The 17,984-nt window shown below is 38.3% G+C and overlaps 1 protein-coding gene across 2 annotated transcripts in view; it reads right to left on the bottom strand.

Annotated features, from left to right (window-relative positions):
• Positions 1-17,535, bottom strand: part of GK (glycerol kinase) — a 37,200-nt gene extending 19,665 nt beyond the window's left edge. For both annotated transcript variants that reach the window (XM_056327672.1, XM_056327671.1), the window contains exons 1-10: positions 17,314-17,535; positions 8,846-8,919; positions 8,081-8,187; positions 7,436-7,513; positions 6,380-6,459; positions 5,237-5,374; positions 4,636-4,745; positions 3,973-4,039; positions 1,872-1,907; positions 1,209-1,276 (exon numbers count right to left, since the gene is read on the bottom strand). In XM_056327672.1, the coding sequence (XP_056183647.1) occupies positions 1,209-1,276; positions 1,872-1,907; positions 3,973-4,039; positions 4,636-4,745; positions 5,237-5,374; positions 6,380-6,459; positions 7,436-7,513; positions 8,081-8,187; positions 8,846-8,919; positions 17,314-17,391 (836 nt within the window). In that variant the 5' untranslated portion in view covers positions 17,392-17,535. The remainder of the gene's footprint in view (positions 1-1,208; positions 1,277-1,871; positions 1,908-3,972; positions 4,040-4,635; positions 4,746-5,236; positions 5,375-6,379; positions 6,460-7,435; positions 7,514-8,080; positions 8,188-8,845; positions 8,920-17,313) is intronic.
• Between the last annotated feature and the right edge of the window lie 449 nt (positions 17,536-17,984).

A 17,984-nucleotide genomic window follows, 5' to 3' on the forward strand; every position in this document is an offset into this window, starting at 1 on the left:
TTCACAATATTAAATTCAAGCTTTTAAAGGGGAAAATGCAAGGAACTTCGTTCCTGTCACAAGGAAAAGGGTTTTCTTTAAACATACTCAGTTCAAAAAGTTCTAAAAATGGTATGTTTCTCATTCAAAGACCACATCACATGTATGTGTGCAAACACACACGTAAGGGCACAGTTTAATAAAAGCAGTACAAAATACTTATAATTCATTCTTATTCTAAGAAAGTATGAGTTCCCTACCTTTTTAATACCCTGAAAATTAATAGCTCAAAATAGTCCCGAGATAGTCTTCAGTTAAATTTGAGAGAAAAAGGCTAAAGCAGTTACACATATAAGTTTAAAAAAATCTCACTTTTACCATTTGGTTTAGCTTGTTTTATTTCAAAAGGTCCCTTGTGGTATAAGAGTATTTCTTACAAAAATTAACTGTGATAATATTACTTAGAACCATGTTTGTTCTACTAAAATAAAAGGCCACTAACTATTAAATTTGTGTAGAAATGCAAAAGATAAAGTGAAGGTTAATTAGCAACAAGTATATATTAATGTGTAATTAACTCTGTGAAAGTCCCATACTGTGCATGTACCTACATGCTTAGTTAAGCACATGGTGGTAAATGGAACAGTAAGTCATTTAAGCAGAGAGCTTTTCCTCAAATGAATGTTTGATTACACCAGTTGCCTGATTTAACTGATCAGCTATTTTAAACAAGGGACACTAAGAGACTGAGAAACAGAAAAAAAAAAGAGTAGAATTCTCCACACTGAGCTAGACACAGAAGCAAAACTAGGCACTGCAACTGAAGTGAACCTTTCCCATCTACAATTCTGTGGGTTTTTATCATTCAAGTCTATGCAATCTAACACACATTTCCTGTATTTGTTTAACTTTAGGTCACAATTTAAATGAAACTGCAACTGTTTTAATCTGTGTTTCAGAGATTTTTAAAATGAAAAATCCGTCACAGAGATCTTTCCTTACAGTGACTTTGTTCCAAAGTATACCTCACAAACCATGTAACTTTAGTAACTTCAATACTTTATATGAAAGTCAGGACACTGTTTACTTTGTAGGTCCACACAGTCAAAAGTTAGAGCTGTAGTTATGTGGTAACTACAAAAGCATTTGGCAGTTAGCTTGAAAGAGAATATAATACTAAATTCAAAACAGAACAGTGTGTTTACCTTACAACTTTCATAATAACTTACGTATTTTTTGCCTGCCCATTTTGAAAACACATTTGCCCAACAAGAGCAGCAGACTGGTCACCCAAGCACTGAAAAGGGAGATTTTTATTTTAGCAAATGGGTGCACATGAATCATATGCATGAAAAAGGAACATGAACAGACACATTTAACTATAACTAATCTGTTAGCAACACACAGGTAACTGAAAGTGAGGAAAAGTCTATAGAGAGAACCTGTACTTTTTACTGCTGTTCCCCTTTGTAAGAACTGCCAGTAAAATGTGTCATGCTACTTAGGTGAACAATTTAAAGAACTCCAAACAAACATTTACTATCTCTATGGATATTGTATTGGAAAAAGCTGAGAATCTGCCCAACACTTCCGGATTTTGTACATACTGAACTCTTTTTATATATAAAGCAGAGCTTGCTTCCATTTTGTAACATTACTCATTTACTTAGAGATCCTAAGTTTCCAACACACTACAATAAGCACTACACATATGCAATAAAGCTGTCAGACCTTAACTTAATAATGAAGAATCTAGTCAATTAATAATTCAACTTCAAAAGTTTACTTCGTGAACCTCAATTTGTAGCAGGATTCACCCATGTAAAAGCTTTTCCCACTGTTCATGCATTATCAAGTTCTCATGACAGAATCAGAGTTGAAGTAGGACTTACCCCGGAAATTGGTACACCTGTCAAAGCTCCAGATTTCTGATTTGCAAGAAGAGAAAGAAAAGCTCCAAATTAGCTTTCCATGACTACAATTTAAGGCAATGAAAAAGAAGCTAAACTTATAATGCTCAAAGGAAAACAAGCATCACAAAAGCAACATGGTTCAGTTGAGGTGTACGCTGGACTTCAGCTTAAAGCAGCTTATGCCTAAACTACTAAAAAATAGCAGGAAACTTACAGGTGTACTTTATGTCACCTCAGCAGTTCTCAACATAAATTTTGATTAAATCATAGTGCACAGAATATTAGGTTCAGTGTAATCTGTGCAGTCAGTGTAAAGCATGAAAAGCAAAAGTGCAAAATGGTGAAGTGACTAGAAAAAAGGTGAGAGTGACGACACAATAAGCAAAGACAGATGCCTCATTTTTAAGATACAGCATTTTAAGTCTCATGTAGTGTTTCAGTTGCAACAGGTATCGTAAGAAATTTACACTTCTTTAAGTTGTTTCTTTGTGCAATTGTGAAAATGCATTTTCAGTGAAGCCATGCAAATGCATTTCTGATTTGAATACTTTTTTCTTTAACACTCATTTTAATTAACTGGATTTAAGGTAATTCAATTTATAAATGCATGGATTTTGTGTTTCACTATAATTGAATGAATATTTGTAGACAGAATGGCCTGATTTTCTCATTTATAAAATGAAACAGCTAATGTTTACTAGCCAGTAGCTGGTTTTTTTCACTTCACTATAAAAAGAAATACTCAACAGCTTGCAAATTAAGGCAAACACATACATCAAGATTACATTTTAGAAACACCTTTGGCATGAACTCTAATTGTAGTATCTCGTATTTGGAAATGTCCACTCAATTTATCAGTCTAGAAAGTGTGCTTTTGCTAATCCTTAAACCAATGGAAATGTACAGCATCTGAACAGAATGGGTAAGATATAGGTGGTCAGCCTAATGGAAGCCTCTTACTCACCAGGCTAGGACAGATTTTCTACAGCCAGCAAAACGAAGAAAAAGAAAAGGATAGGGGAAGAGAAACAGAAGTTGATTTAAAGCGACCAGCTATTCTGTTTCAGTTGCTAGGTAGTGTCTTTTTCCATTTACCTCACTCATTCAGCTTAATACAACTCACTCTCATCCGACCAGCACATTAATGAAAGTCAGCAATGACTTTCACAATGAGTGGCATCTCCATTAACAGAACAGCAAAAATACTTACATTTCAGGCAAGTTAAGCTACATTTTAAATAAAAATCACATAACTTGTCTTAATCACAAAATGCCTGTGTGTTCTTAGTAAACAGAGCAAACTATGAGGGAAAAGAATGCAAAATTACAACATCCAGTTTATCTGATTCTGAAGCTAATAAATTAGATGCCACTGTATCAGAAAAGTTGGTACTGCATCAAAGTAAACTTGAAACCTCAGCCTCATGACAACAATTAATGATTTAGTCCTAAGTAATATTCACAGTTGCACTGGGAGCAATGTGATTAAAAAGACATCACAATTATTCCAAAATATTTTTTTTTACTGAGTGTTATGGAAATATACAGGGCAAGAGAAATGTATTTTTCAAAAAGCAGGCAATCTACGGTGTCACTTATGATTTTCCATTTCACAGAAACTGACTGATCTTGCCTTCAGTTATTTGGAAATAAGACATTACACATCTTGTCCAGTCTTCTTAGATCATGAAGACTTCCACAGCGACTTTCATCTCTTCTTTTCAGTTGTACAAGAAGTAAAGAAGTAACAGCCGTCTCAATCTTTTTATCTACTGATTATACATTGCATTCTGATGGGTAGTTTCTAAATCAGTAAGTGACTGTAATAAAAATCAAATTTTTATCCTTATCAAAAACCTCTCCCATCTTTTTTGTGTGTTTGACACTTAAAAGAGAAAACAACAAATATTCAACTTCATATAATATTATACAACAGTAGATAATGACATACTAAACATAAGTAAAAATATATTGGTCTAAAAAAAGCTGTTAGTCTTAATCTATGGCAATTCTGTCAAATCTATATTGGTATAGTTACATTTTTACAAGATTAACTTCATACATACACAAGTAAACATACCATCAGCCCATAAATCTCAGAGGAGCTTCGTACTTTTGGGAGTATTTCCATAGGAATGTCAAAGAACCTGAACACAATACAAAATAATATATATGGTCAGTGCTAAATCAGAAAGCATTTCGCTTTTGTTTTCTTAAATAAGTTTAAGCTATAAAGAAAAAAAACACTATAAAAGGAACTTTCGATTTCTATGGTTTAATCCATCACTGTGTTCTTCCACTTTTTACAGTACATGACACTGAATTATGGAGTAAAGCATTTGAGTATTTTGAAGACATATCCAACTCTTCTACGTGGGAAGTCATTCCTCTTCCAACAATATCTTTATAATAATTGTTGCTAATAAATTTAAACTTAAAATAGAGACACTGTCATTGTAACTGTCTTACAAATTTGGTTAAGGAATAAAGAAAGTATTAACTACCACCGTTTCCATGAACCAGTCTTCCAGCTACAGAACAAATCTGCTACTTTTAATTAATCTAGACAGCTGTAATTTGGACATCTGGAGAGCAATGAATCTTAATTACCAATGGTAACAGTAAATAGAACAGTAATTGCTGATTGAAGTCTAGGTAAAAGATTCTTGCTATTAAATGCTTTCTTCACACATAATGTATAGAATCCATTTAAATAACAGTATTACTGAAAAACTGAGCTTACTGGCAGAGCTCAGGATCCCATTCCAAGGAATGAATGTTGAACAACATTGTTCTACTGGCATTGGTTACGTCTGTACAGTGAACGCCTCCATTCTTTCCACCTGTCAAACTCTGAACAAAAAAAAAAATATTATTTGCCAAGAAAAGATACAGGTTTACTTCAACAAATTACAAAAAAATTTTCTAAATTCACAAAGTTTTGAGCTTGGGAGTGAGAACTCTGACATTTCTACAACTAAAGAGGAAGACCTGTTAATAATGGGAAAAAGGCATGAAACAGAAAATAAAGGTACAACATGGATTCTTTTATTGCGAAGGTGGCTAAGACACCTTTCTAAAGCCCAAGATTTTTCCAAAGCATGAGCAAAATTTTACAGCAACCTATTAATGGTAAACTACACATAAGCATAAAAAAAATACAGTGATACAGGGTCAATGAAAGTTCATCTTGTAAGGAATTTTAATGGAATTTCTTTAGTTCCTTGTACTCGCATCACTGTGTGATCAGGAGGCATCATGGGTCACACAGTACTTTGCACAGAAATTTGCAGGATATGGCCATTCATTTTAAAAAGAGTGATAATAAACTCACAAATACATACCCATATAAGCCATGAATCGATAGTGCCAAACATAGCTCTTCCATCATCAACTGCTTGCTTAATCTCCTCCACATTATCCAAAAGCCACCGAAGTTTCACTGCACTAAAATAAGTGCTAAGTGGAAGACCAGTCCTAAACTGTAAAATAAATTTTAAAAAAAGTAATTAAACACTATTAAAGTATCTTTTCCATGAATACTGTAGTTATACATATAAAAATGGTCATAGTAAGTAAAAAAACGCAGACACAAAACTCAGAGAAATTACACAATCTTATTTAAATAAGTACTAAGCACACAATACACAAGTCTGAAAATACCAAAACCATTAATGGACAAAGATCAAAGCTGATGTAACTGCAGTTCAATGACCATTTATGTGGAAATAGCTGTTTGCAGAAGTCCTGTCTTATCTAGGTTATCTCTGTAGGACTAGACAGCAAGGGTCAACAACGAAAATGAGCAGCATGACACAGGAAAGATGGAATTTGTATTCCACTAGAACTGAAAAATCAAGTAAGTTTATATGCTTTTTGACATCCATTTCCTGTCTATAAGAAAATATATATAATATATAAAATATATAATATTTATCCAGTCAATCAAGGAAAATAGAAATCAAAGAATTACGACACCTTTTTGCAAGCAATTACTTTCCAAATTGTTATATATGCCCATATTAAAAAAAGAAGTAATTTGCTCTTTATAAACTATCTTCCCAATTCTCAGAATGCTTACAATTAATTTCAATATTAAGATGAGAATAGGCATAAGATGAGAAAGGGTAAAAAAATTCACATCAATGAATTATTTTCCAAGTAGTTTTTTTTCTACTTGCTCTTGATTTTTGTGTGTGATCTTTACCTCTCATTGGATAGGTAGCACATGATTAAGTCTCACTAACGATTACTGGTTTAACTTCTCCAGTGAGATAAGTAAGGAGTGTTAACCACTTATTTTGAGGAAAATAAACATTTTGCAGCCTCAGATTGGTGTGTAGCATTAAGCAAATTTTTTATTATTTGACAAGGTAAGAAAGGACTAGAAGCTACAACTGACTTACTTTGTTTTGGGGAATTTTAAGCACGCATCTCCAGAACATTAGAGTTCAGATACTATTTAAATGCTTTGCAAAATCTCTTACCTTAAAAAAGGCTTTATTTTTCCCTGGAATTCTTTTAAGAAGCCGTTCAACTGTTGACTGGGTTCTAAGGTCAAGCCACACTAAAACCACAAATAATTAAGTGATCAACTAATTTAATACACAAAAAGTAACATGTAGAAGCTGCTTCTACAAAACTAGAGCTCTTGTCAGTAAATTCCTGTCTTTATTTTTAGCTTTTCATGTAGCTGAAAGAATATTGTATTGCCTTTGTATTTTAAATGCACTGTTGTAAAAATTAAAAATGGTTAGATAAACTGATTTAGAAGAACAAATGGTATGAAAAATCAAACAGGATTTTCCACATAACAGGATATATACTTTTCTCAATCACAGCATAAGCAAAATACTACTTCGTTTACAGTGGATGACTGTCATTAAACTAAGAGGTTAAAACAAATAGCAGGTTGATTATTTACTATTCCTATGAAAACTTTGAACTCAAGTGCTATGTCAGAGTTATCAAGGTACAAGCAGGCTTAAGATAAAGCTGTTAACATATATTTGAATATAGAAGAGTCCTGATTTTTCAGTGATACTAAGCTAAACTAAATCTGGCACTTGACATGACTTATAAGAGTAAATCTATGCAATTACCATTTCTCAGCTGACATGATCTGAAAAGCTAAGTTAGGTTAAAAATTAAGATCCAAAACAATATTTAAACCTACTGGAAATGCTTTTCCTTTAAAGTTAAATCAAAAGCATCCTGAAAATTTAGTAGGCTTTTTAATTTAGGAGGAAGTGATTGGGGTGCAAGTAAAAGCTTCATTACATGTCAGGGATGTACAAAACCCCTCAGGAACGGTTTTTTTTATTAAAAGCCATTAAGTGATTTATTAAGCAATAATTTTAACAGAGTAGGTTTTTCTTAGTTGCACTGGTATATATAAACACAGAGCTTATGACACAGGTATCAAAAAATCAAGGAAGTGAAGAGGCAAGGCCACAGTGAGATCTGCACAGAAAACTAGGAAAGCATTTTTCTACAACATGCTCATTTTATGATTTTACATATTCAGAAAGCATAGTAGTTACCAATAGCATTATAAAGAGGTTCTCCAGTTGTCTTGTCCCAAACCACTGTTGTTTCTCTCTGATTGCTGACTCCAATGGCTTCAGGACAAAATAGAAAGAAGTATCCTTTTCAGAAGGTTTGTTTTCCCCTTTTGGGGAGTGAGGGAGGGAAAGGAGAGGTGGAAAGGAGGGAGGAACAGGTAAGGAGAAGAGGAAAGTAAATGGGAAATAAAAAGATTCCAACTTTTTCATGCTACAATTTAGAAATGCTACTTCTAAAAGCTCATCATTCAACATTTGCTGCTTAACTTAGGTGCTCTAAATCTTTTTTTTTTTGCTACAAATTGAGACAACACAAGCACCGACAGGGAAACTAGCTTTTCCCAATAAATCCCAATTTAAATTTCAGAATCTCTGAATTCATCACTTGTCTCTGTGATTTTGCAAGATTAGATTAAGTCTACTTTGTAGATTCTGCATTGCTAATCTACACAAAGGATTTGCTTTCACATTGCTTCAACCAAACTGCTCTCAATGCCAATTTAGCTTTTCTCTGAGGTCAGCACATGCTGCCACCTTTCTATTTATTGACTTAAAAACTAGAGAATTTGACTTGCTCAACCATGAGTATGTTAAAGCCCTCAGTTACCCTTAAGTAAGGAATACCTCTTATGTTAGTGATGTCTATGTTCAGTTGTTGCAGTTTCTCACAGGTCCTCTCCACACATTCATGGACAGACTTTAGTATTTCCTTTGGATCTTGTTCCACCCACCTTTAACAAAAAGTAAACACCAGTTAATAAAAAGACAAAAAATTACATTTAGGGGGAAAAAAAGAAATTATACTCTGAAAAAACAGCTAAGCATTTTGACACAAACATTAACTACAAAGTATGTTTTACATATCTGGAAATTGTGCAATGAACTTCAAACCCTTTTAAAAGAGTAAGTTGTATTTTCACAACAAAACCATCTGCAGAAAACAAAGAATTTTGCTTTGTTTTATTCTATACTTCTGCTTTGGCAGCAAATGGCAGGTCAGTTAAGAACAAACAAAAAAAAAACCCACCTCAGAGAACAAACTAATCAATTTCTATGGACTAAACTGAAGACTACGATTAAACTGTAAAAATGTCCAGCTTTACCACTTTAAAAAAGACTTTAAGTCTCATTTAAACTTTAAAGTTTAAATTTTAAATGTGTTAATGAGTGGTCAGAGTAAAATGCTAAGTATTTTTAGTTTACTTAAATCAGAGCACATGCCAGACACCCAATGTGAGTTTTTTATGCCACTTTTCCGACTACAGTCTTTTATAGCAGATACTATGTTCTTAATGATTATTAATCAACTTCACTTTTGATCATTCATAGATAAATATACATAAGCTTTACCAATATGTACACAAATTAAAAACCACCGAAAATTCATACCCTTCTTTAGGGAATTTCTGCTGTATCTCAACTTGATGGTGACTCAAGAGCTCTGCTGTTTTTGCATTAAAAACCTGCAAATAAATTACATGACAGGATTTCCTATGAACACAGAAGTTTAAACAACAATAAATGAACATTTATTATTTTGAATAAATACAGTGCTGTGATAATTGATAGTAATTGTCTATTATCAACCCAAATATCCATATAACCTGGGTTCAGATAGATGATTTTTGTAATTAAGGTAAGCAAAGAATATTTTAGTAAGCTTTGCTGTCCATTATAACTGCTGTTTTTTCTTGATGGATTGGGAAAGAACCATATTTTTTTCTTGTAGAGGTTGTGGAAATTAAACTGATGATGCATTTTAGAACACACCTCCCAGTAAAACACCCACTGCTAGTCATAATAACATTTCTTTAGTTTCTGCACTGATACTCCAATGCCAGAACTATGCCTTTTCTTGGGTTAGCTCACATTTAGGAAGAGTGATTTTAAGAGACAGACAATCACATGTAGTTTCAAAATGACAAAGGGGACCAAACTGAAGAAAGAAAAAGCACCTAGGCAGAATCCAGTTTATTTCAAAACAAACTACAAATACAGAGCTTGTGAACTATCTGACAATAAAAGAATGTCACTGCAGCAACACAATACATTAAAAAAGAAGAAAATGCAGAAGTGACTTAGATTTGAATACATTGCAATAAAAAACAGCAGAGAATCCTGAGGACTATACTAATGGCTGTTCTTAAGGCATCACAAGTTAGAGGCTCTGCCTTGCAGTAAAAGCTCAGCTAGAATACACAACAGTCTTAATTAACCATCAGTGGCCTGTTTCCAAAAGTAATCTACTGTGGCCAAGCTAAGATGACACCCAATAAAACATCCAACTTCATTGTACCATGAGTAAACCAGCATAACTGACTGGGCAATGATGAAGTTCCTGTGAGAACAGCTCTTGCTCACTAGCATCATGCAGAATCTTTTGAAGAACACTCAGGGACCTAGAAAGTAAAATCTAACAGCAGCTTCAGGTGAACTGCAAAACATGCCAGTGGCACACCATCCTGTCTTTTTTTATGGCAAGCAGAGGAGGGTTGGCTTTAGAAACCACTCGTGCTAAGGTACAAAACTCAGTTATACCCATCCACTCTGTGGGACATAACTGAAGTTTTTCTAGACTTCCTTGGTAATGCTCTCCTCTCATTCCACAAATTCTAAGACTTTCTCTTAAAGCTTTTAATCCATAAACTCTTGATTTCATTTAGAAAGTACAGTTTACTCTGAAACTATTAGAACAATTCTGACAAAGTGCAGATGAAAGTTCCAATTCTCCAGTTTCTTTGAAACTTTAAAGTGTTATCTTTAGAGTGAAACTTTGATGACTAGAAACATTCTATATATATATATTAGAATCATAGAATAATTCAGGCTGAAAGGGACCTTGAGAGATCTCTAGTACAACCTCCTGCTCAAAGCAGGGTCAGCTGTGAGATTAGACCAGGTTGCTCAAGGATTTTTTCTAGGCAGGTATTGAAAACCTCCAAGGATGGAAAGACTACAACCTCTCTGGAAAATACTAGAAGTTATTTTTTCCCCTCCACTGCCAAAAAGACAAGTTTTTAAAAGGTACTAGTTTGTCCTTTTCTGTTGTCAGTTGGAAAGATTAGATAGAAAAAGCACCACTATTCTTTTTACCATATTTACTTGTACAAATTTAATCTACACCTCAGGCTTGACATGAAGATATCCTAACAAAAGGGTAAGCTCTGTCAGTACTTAGATGTTTGGAAGGAATTAGTATAATGGGATACAGGTCTTAAAACACTGTGCAACATAGTTAGTAGGAGAGATAAGGTTTTGCATGTACGCAGAAAAATTTTTTACTTGAAACTGCTTTTCTGCCTAAAGCATAGTAACATTTACTAAGTTTTTATAATAAAGATAGCAGAAGACTTTTTATTGAACCTGTATGTATCTGCTCTACTAGCAATGTCAAATATCGTTCAGTAATCATTCACCATTAATCATTCAGTATTCCTTGAAACAGAAGGCAGTACATAAAGATTCCTACTGTTAGCAGGAAATAAATACAGATTCAATTAGACAAGGTCATTCATTGAACCTGGAGTGTGTGGCCTGCTCTAAAATAAAAATAAATATATATATATTTACATATATAAATATAAAAATAGAATAAAATAAAAAAAAGGTGAAGCTCTAGCACAGCAAAATGTTTTGCTTCCTTCTAAACAAGCTGCTCAAATAGCAATAAATTATCAACTGAAGCAATAACACTATAAATGCATAATTTTTTTCATGCCCATCGAGAAGAACTAGGTAAACATGCTTTCCTAATCCATCAGGAACAAAACTGCAAGCTTCTGACATCCTCAACAAAAGCATCAGACATTCCCTGTACCTCAAAGCAAGGGATTAAAACCTTTCACTGGGAACAATACCATGTTCTACACTGATAAACAGAATTCTGATACACAAAAGAATGCCAAACATAAATGAGTCATTACAATTAAACCTAGAAGACGATAAACAAAGTAGGGAATAAATAGAATGCGACCTGCCCTCCTTCCCTGCCCAAGTCTTCGACGAGCGAGGGGAAGCAAGCAGCCGACTCAGTATGAGTGATAAAGCAAGCTCCGATTTATTACGGCGCAATTATGATATTTATACATTTCCAGTTAATTATGCCTACTAGTCATATGTTGATAGGCTAAGCCCTAACGGTTACGTCTTCATACGGCCTCCTACTTGCGGTTTCTGCGGTTAACTGGTCACATAGCTCAGCTCCGTGCTCTACGTGCCTTCCTCAAAGTTAGTTGCTACATCTTCTGCAAGCTCAGCATTGACCTTTTCCTTATCTTCCTTGTCCATTGTCCATTATTGCAGTAACTTTTTTACTGCGGCCTAGTCTGGTTCACTCCAAACTCATGTCAAGTGCTGTGTCACACAGTCCTTCCATGGATCCGTGGCCGTTTTCTCTCATCCATTCTGCAACACAAGTCCCCGTCCCCTGCCTGCCCCCCCTCTAAAAAAAAAACAACAACCGACAACAAACCAACCATAGCCCTGATGCCAAAAAAAAACCAACCCTAAACAATTGTTTCTCTCTGACAGTGGTAAGAGAGATAAAGAGGTGACAATGGGTAATTCAGGTAAGGTCAATACATTCCTGTTGAAACAAGTTTGAGGTGTATTTCTGTCAGTGCTTTCTTTCCTTTCATATCCATTAAGAACTGGTTCCAGTTTATGGTACTGATCTCTCACTTTTTGTAGGGGGGATGGAAGTCAAAGTCAGTTTTGCCCTCATTTTATGAGCAGTACTCACAAAATAATTGCCTAGGTTATTCGGACATGCAGAGCTATCCGCAAAGACTGAAAACCACCAGATATGTACTGAATTCTTGGGTGACAGATTAAAGACAATAAATAAAAAACATCCTCCTTCCACTCCCAACAAATTATCATACAAAGAATTAGAGCTTGAGCATTGAATCTCAAGAGTGAAGGAGAGAAGAAAGACCTATTTAGCTATGCTGTCCGTAAGCAAGCACACAAGCACTGGGCTGATCACTGAATTTGAGCTCTTTATAGGGTCTCTAGTGTAACACATGACATCATATGAAGGGGTGCAAACAGTTGCATGGTATTACACCAAGTCTTTATGACCTTAGTGGAAAAGAATTCAGATCAATCAGCTGTAACAATTTTCAAAGAATGAAAAGAAATAAGACAAACAGAAACATGAGGCTCAGGGAAGTGATGCAAGAAGCTGCACAGCTGAAATTACAATAATGAAGACAGATTTTAGAAGTAACTTTCCATGCTTTGCCAGGTAACTGCCTGCAGAAATGCTACTTCTGTTAGTTTATGCTATACTTTCATGAGCTCCTGTTAAGCTAGAAATGTTACAGCTTTGCAGGCAAGCAAGCTCAGAGCTGGAGTTCTGAAAACGCACTGAAATCAACCCAGCTGGGGGAAGGATGACAGACAAACGTAACTCCACCTTTAGCATTTAACTAGAATTATCAGGCAATCAGAATTTGTGTACGTACGTACAGTTTAACAAGTCTCCTAGAAATTATCTTGCTTGGAAGGCTCCTAATGAACACACCTCCCTCCCCCCCTCAAGGAGGCGCTTATGATTATGGGAATAAAAAGTAAAAATTGCAATACATTTTAAGTGATAAAAACTAAGACTTAGGGAAAAACTGAAGTATTTGAAATATTTTCAACCCTTCTTGTTAACTATACAATCAAGTTTTGCTTTTTCCCAAAAGGTCATGTTACCTCAGTAGAAGAGTGAAATAGATTCCCCTCTGAAGGGTAAGCTCAATGGGTACACCAATTTTTTCCTTATCTAAACCCAGGTTTTGTTTCCTGAAAAGAATGCTTACAGTGTGATATAGCTTTATTGGGATGCTTCTTTGGGAAATGAAGGAAGAAACACTCCACTCAGGTGGAAAAAAAATTGTCTGTGGCTGACTGACAAACCTAGGACCTGAAGTTCTGTACATGTATGTGTACACTGTATGTGTACTTTCGATTCTTGCTGTTCCTGGATAGAATGCCAGAAAGACTTCAACCCGCAAATAGCTTTCAAGAGATCAGGCAGTGGCTCAGCCAGCCATTAGCTTCTGATCCCAAGACTTTTAGCAAAAGAAGTTAACAGTGGATTTTTATGATAGGATTCTTGAAAAAAATAAAATCAAACACAAGAGAAGCACGTATTTGATGAAAATATTTGGCCAAATATCTAGACCAGAATTTATTCACGTGGGTACACTTGTTTAGCCTACTCAATTTATTTTCCTGCTTGATATCTTACAGAAAATGAGCCTTAGGCAATTGGACTGGTACTCAAAGCACTGCACTCTCCCTGGTAACTCTGAATCTGTTATCCAGGTTCAACCTAACTTTACAGGAAAGCTGAGATCTCAAAAATAATTACAGCTTATTTTGCAAAAGCAAGTAGCTTAGCAAAGATCCAAATTAAGGTTTCCAGAGGGTAAAACCACAGCACAAGCTAAAACTGTATGTGTATTGTGTGTGAGAGGCAAGGATAAATGAGGAGTGACAGTAACAGAAATGTACCTACATTCTGGTGCTTCTTTATCATCTATCTGTGTTCGTACAGTCTCGTTCACGTAAGCAAGAGAATCTCTCAAAACTTGTGTCTATATATAGCATAATTATTTCTAAAAGGAATCTCTGGAGGTTGTCTAGGCCAACTCACTGCTCAGGTAAGCTTAAATTTAAAGTCAGACCAGTTTGGTCAAGGCCTTTTCTCATCCAGGTGTTGAGTATCTGCAAGGATGGAAATTCCACAGGCTTTCTGCACCCCTGATCCGGAGCCCCTCATAAGTCAAAATTTTTTTCTTTACATCTGTTTGAAACTTCACTTGCTGCAACTTCTGTTCACTGCATGTTGCCTTTTTCTGTGCATGTCTGAGAAAAGGTTGGCTCTGTATTCTCTACAGACTGTGGTTAGACAGCTGAAGACACTGCCTTAGACTCCCCTATGAAGAAACAACCCCTGATCTCCCAAGTTCTCCTCGTGTGCCTTGTGCTACAGCACAGTGATCATGTTAGTGACCATTTGTTGGACAAACCCCAGTTCTTCCGATTCTCTCTTCCTCTGGGGAGGCCAAAACCAGCCACAGCGTTCCAGATGCTGCCTCTTACGTGCCATGCAGATGGCAATAATCACTTTTGTTGATCTGCAGTCTGTACTTTTCTTCATGTGGTTAATCTTCACCACAAGGACGCGCTGCTCACTTATATTAAACTTGCTGTCCAGCAGGCATCTGGGTCCTTTTCCAACAAGCTGCTTCTTAGCATTCTGTCCCAAGCGCCAAACTTTGTTGAACTTCATGAAGCTTCTGCCAGGCCCCTTCTCCAACTGGAATTCCAGTCAACTGCTTCTTCTGGTCTGTAGTCACCTGTAAACTTGAAAGGGCATTCCAACCCATCCCCCAGGTGGTTGATGAAAATACTATAGTATATCAGCCCTTTTACAAGTGGAACACCACTTGTAAATTGGCCACCTGTAACTGTAAGTTTAGACTGAACTGTTGACACCACCCTTTGGCCGCAAAGGAGAAGCCAGTTTTTCACCCAGACATCTTTAACCCAGTAAGTCTTCCATCTTAAAAAACTAGGTAACCGTTGCACTGTACTACTGAACAGACATGTGCAAAGTAACCAACACTTTGATTCTGACTGGTGACTTGGTGAAGATTAAAATTGTTGGAAGCCCTGAAGAAAAAAAATGTAGAGAGATCAATGAGAAAGGTATGCAAAACAACTAAGACAGTAAAAGATGGAGAGATAGTAAGAGAGACAGGGAAACAACTCAGGCAAAAAGAACACCACATCACATTTTGGCTTAAAATAATTCAAAGCAAAAATCTCCCTTCTAACTGTAGCAATCTCTTTCCAGCACAGAATTCTCCAGATATATGTGCTATTATCTGTGTAATTGATGCAACTTGTAGTAGATTCCTGCACACTTTGCCCTTTTCCTCCCCCCACCCCATGTTCTGATTCAGTTCAGTGATGTACCTTTTTTTCTCAAATCCACATACCTTAATTATCATACTAGTTTGATCAACTGCCAAGTGTAGGCCAGCACTGTATTTTGAAATTAATTAAGAGAAAATGAGATGGATACAAGAAGAACTGAAGAATGACAGACATAATATACTTTTTTAAAAAAATAAGGAAAGAATTATGGCCTCTTATTTATTTGTGTAAGCACCTGAATCCTCAAACAGAGGAAACATATCTCATGTAGACAGAAAAAAACCCTGACTGTATACAAGCCATTGATGAATGCATCTGGTATAAGAAATTCCTTGTCAGAAGAACTTGTAAAAATACCTGTAAAAAGAGCTTGAATATAAATTTAAATCCTTCAGTGTCTCTTTTATTTCTACTAGTCTTATCCTTTTAGGCTAAGAAAAAAGGTAACTTGGTATACACGTAAAGCAGATAGAATTAATCTTCAGGTGTTACAGGGAACTTCTCCAAATGCTTTTCTGAAATGGACTCCTGACTGGCATTCAAGATAGTCCGGTGGTGTCATTTGTCAGTTTGAAGTTTCTCTCCACCCCCAGATCTGGGTTTTGTCATTTGACAATCCCATGAAGGTCGTGATATTGAGTAATAATGGTAACACATGTCAAGAAGATATTCTAGTCTCCTGCTTCATGAAAGAACATTCCACATGGGGGATGCATTAAAAAAAAAAAAGGAAAGCAAAGGAAAAGGGAAAAGAAAAAAAAAGGAGAAAGAAAAAATGAAAAAGGAGAAAGAAAAAAGGAAAAAAGGGAAAAAAGAAAAACGGGAAAAAAGAAAAAAAAAAGCCAAAACATTTCTCTTCCCAGTTCAACACTGTATATTTGACAACATTTTTTGTATTTAGTCATTATTCCTCTTCCATGATGGAAAACGTCACTGGGATCTAAATCAAATTACCATGACTTACTGACTAGGCGACTGGACATTTGGAGAGATTTGCAAGCAGGAAGTTTACATAGTAAGTTTCATATATAATAACAACATTAGTTACTGTCTACTGCATAATATGGAAATAACTAGATCCTTAAACTAAAAGGCTTTTATATATATCTGATTAACATAGTCATTGCCCCATCCTTAAACAATCTTCCTCTAGCATTTAAACAAGCCCATCTTTAGTCCCGTCACCTGAAGTTGTGTGCAAGTGCACGGGATGCACTGACAATTTGGGATGTAGCCTCCAGAACTGCAGCAGTCATTCCAACAGGCCCAAGTAGGTTTTAGAGGGAAACACAGCAGTCATTGCATTGTCTGAACACTAACTAACCACAGCCACTGAATTCACAGGGATCTGTTCCTCCCGTGCCTGAGCACTGCGCCCACTTGATTCGGTTCAGGGCGAGATATCCGGCAGATTTAAAACACAGCCTGCCCGAAGGAGCAGGATTTTGCAGCCCCCTCAAGCAGCAGCTGCCCTCCGGCTTGCTCTGGGGCCGGACGGGCACTGCCGGTCCTGCCGCCGGGCCCGCTCCCCTTCGTTCTGCGCGGGCCGGGCAGCGCTGCTCGCCCCCCAGCGCGGCGGGAAGGCGACGGGGGTCTGATCGCTGGGGGGACACCGCCGGCCGGCGGCCTCGCCACCCCAGTACCCACCAGCACCCGCCTCTCCGGGCGGCGCGGCAGCCCCGGCCCGCCGCGGGGATGAGGGATGCCGGCCCAAGGCAGCAGCCGGGGCAGCGGTAGCACGGCCCTGCGCGGCCCGCCCCCCTGCCCTTCCCCAAGGGCACAGCAGAGGCCAGAGGGACCCCGCGAGGATGCAGGAGAGGGAAGGAGCGGGCGCAGCGGCTCCCTCAGGCCGCGGGGCCGCCGCCCGTCCCTGCGCGCCGCAGCGCCTGAGGCCACCCCAAGCCCCAGGATGTGCTCACCAGGAAGCGAGTGGAGCTGGTGCCCTGATCGATGGAGCCCACCAGCGGCCCCAGCACCATTCGGTCCGACGCGGCCATGACCCCGCTTAGCCGCCCGCCGGGTCCCCTCAGCGATCCCGCAGCGATCCCTCAGCGAGCGGCTAACGGCCGCGCTGACACTGCCCCGGCCGCTCGCGGCCAGCGGCTCGTGGCTGCCGGGTGAAGCCGGCGGGGGGGCGGGGCAGGCGGGCAGGCGGGGCGGGGGGCGCTGCCGCGCGCATTGTCAGCCCGCAGCCAACCAGCGCTCGGGGCGCGGCGGGGCGGAGGGGCGGGGGCGGGGCCGGGAGGCGCAGGAAGTGGGCCAGCGGCGGGGGCGCGGCGGGGGGGTCACGTGGTGGGTGGTGCACAGCACGCCCCCCGCCCCGCCCCGCCCCGCCCCGCCCCCGCCCCCCCCCCCCGCCCGCCGGAGAGCCGCTGGCATGAGGGAAGCTGTCGGCCTGAGGGGGGGCGCGGGAAACCTGAGGTGTTTCCTGGGGGAGGCGTGTGTCGCTTCGGGGCGAGGGTCTTCGGAGGGCTGTGCGGGACTCCGGAGGGAGTCTGCTGGACGAGATTTCGGGGCACCAGTCTGGGGTCATCTGTGTCCTGCGGCGGCGTTCCCCGGAGCGAAACCTGTTTCGCTTGTAATCGAGGAG

The sequence above is a fragment of the Falco biarmicus genome, chromosome 2 (assembly GCF_023638135.1).
Source record: "Falco biarmicus isolate bFalBia1 chromosome 2, bFalBia1.pri, whole genome shotgun sequence".
Classification (NCBI taxonomy): Eukaryota; Metazoa; Chordata; class Aves; order Falconiformes; family Falconidae; genus Falco; species Falco biarmicus.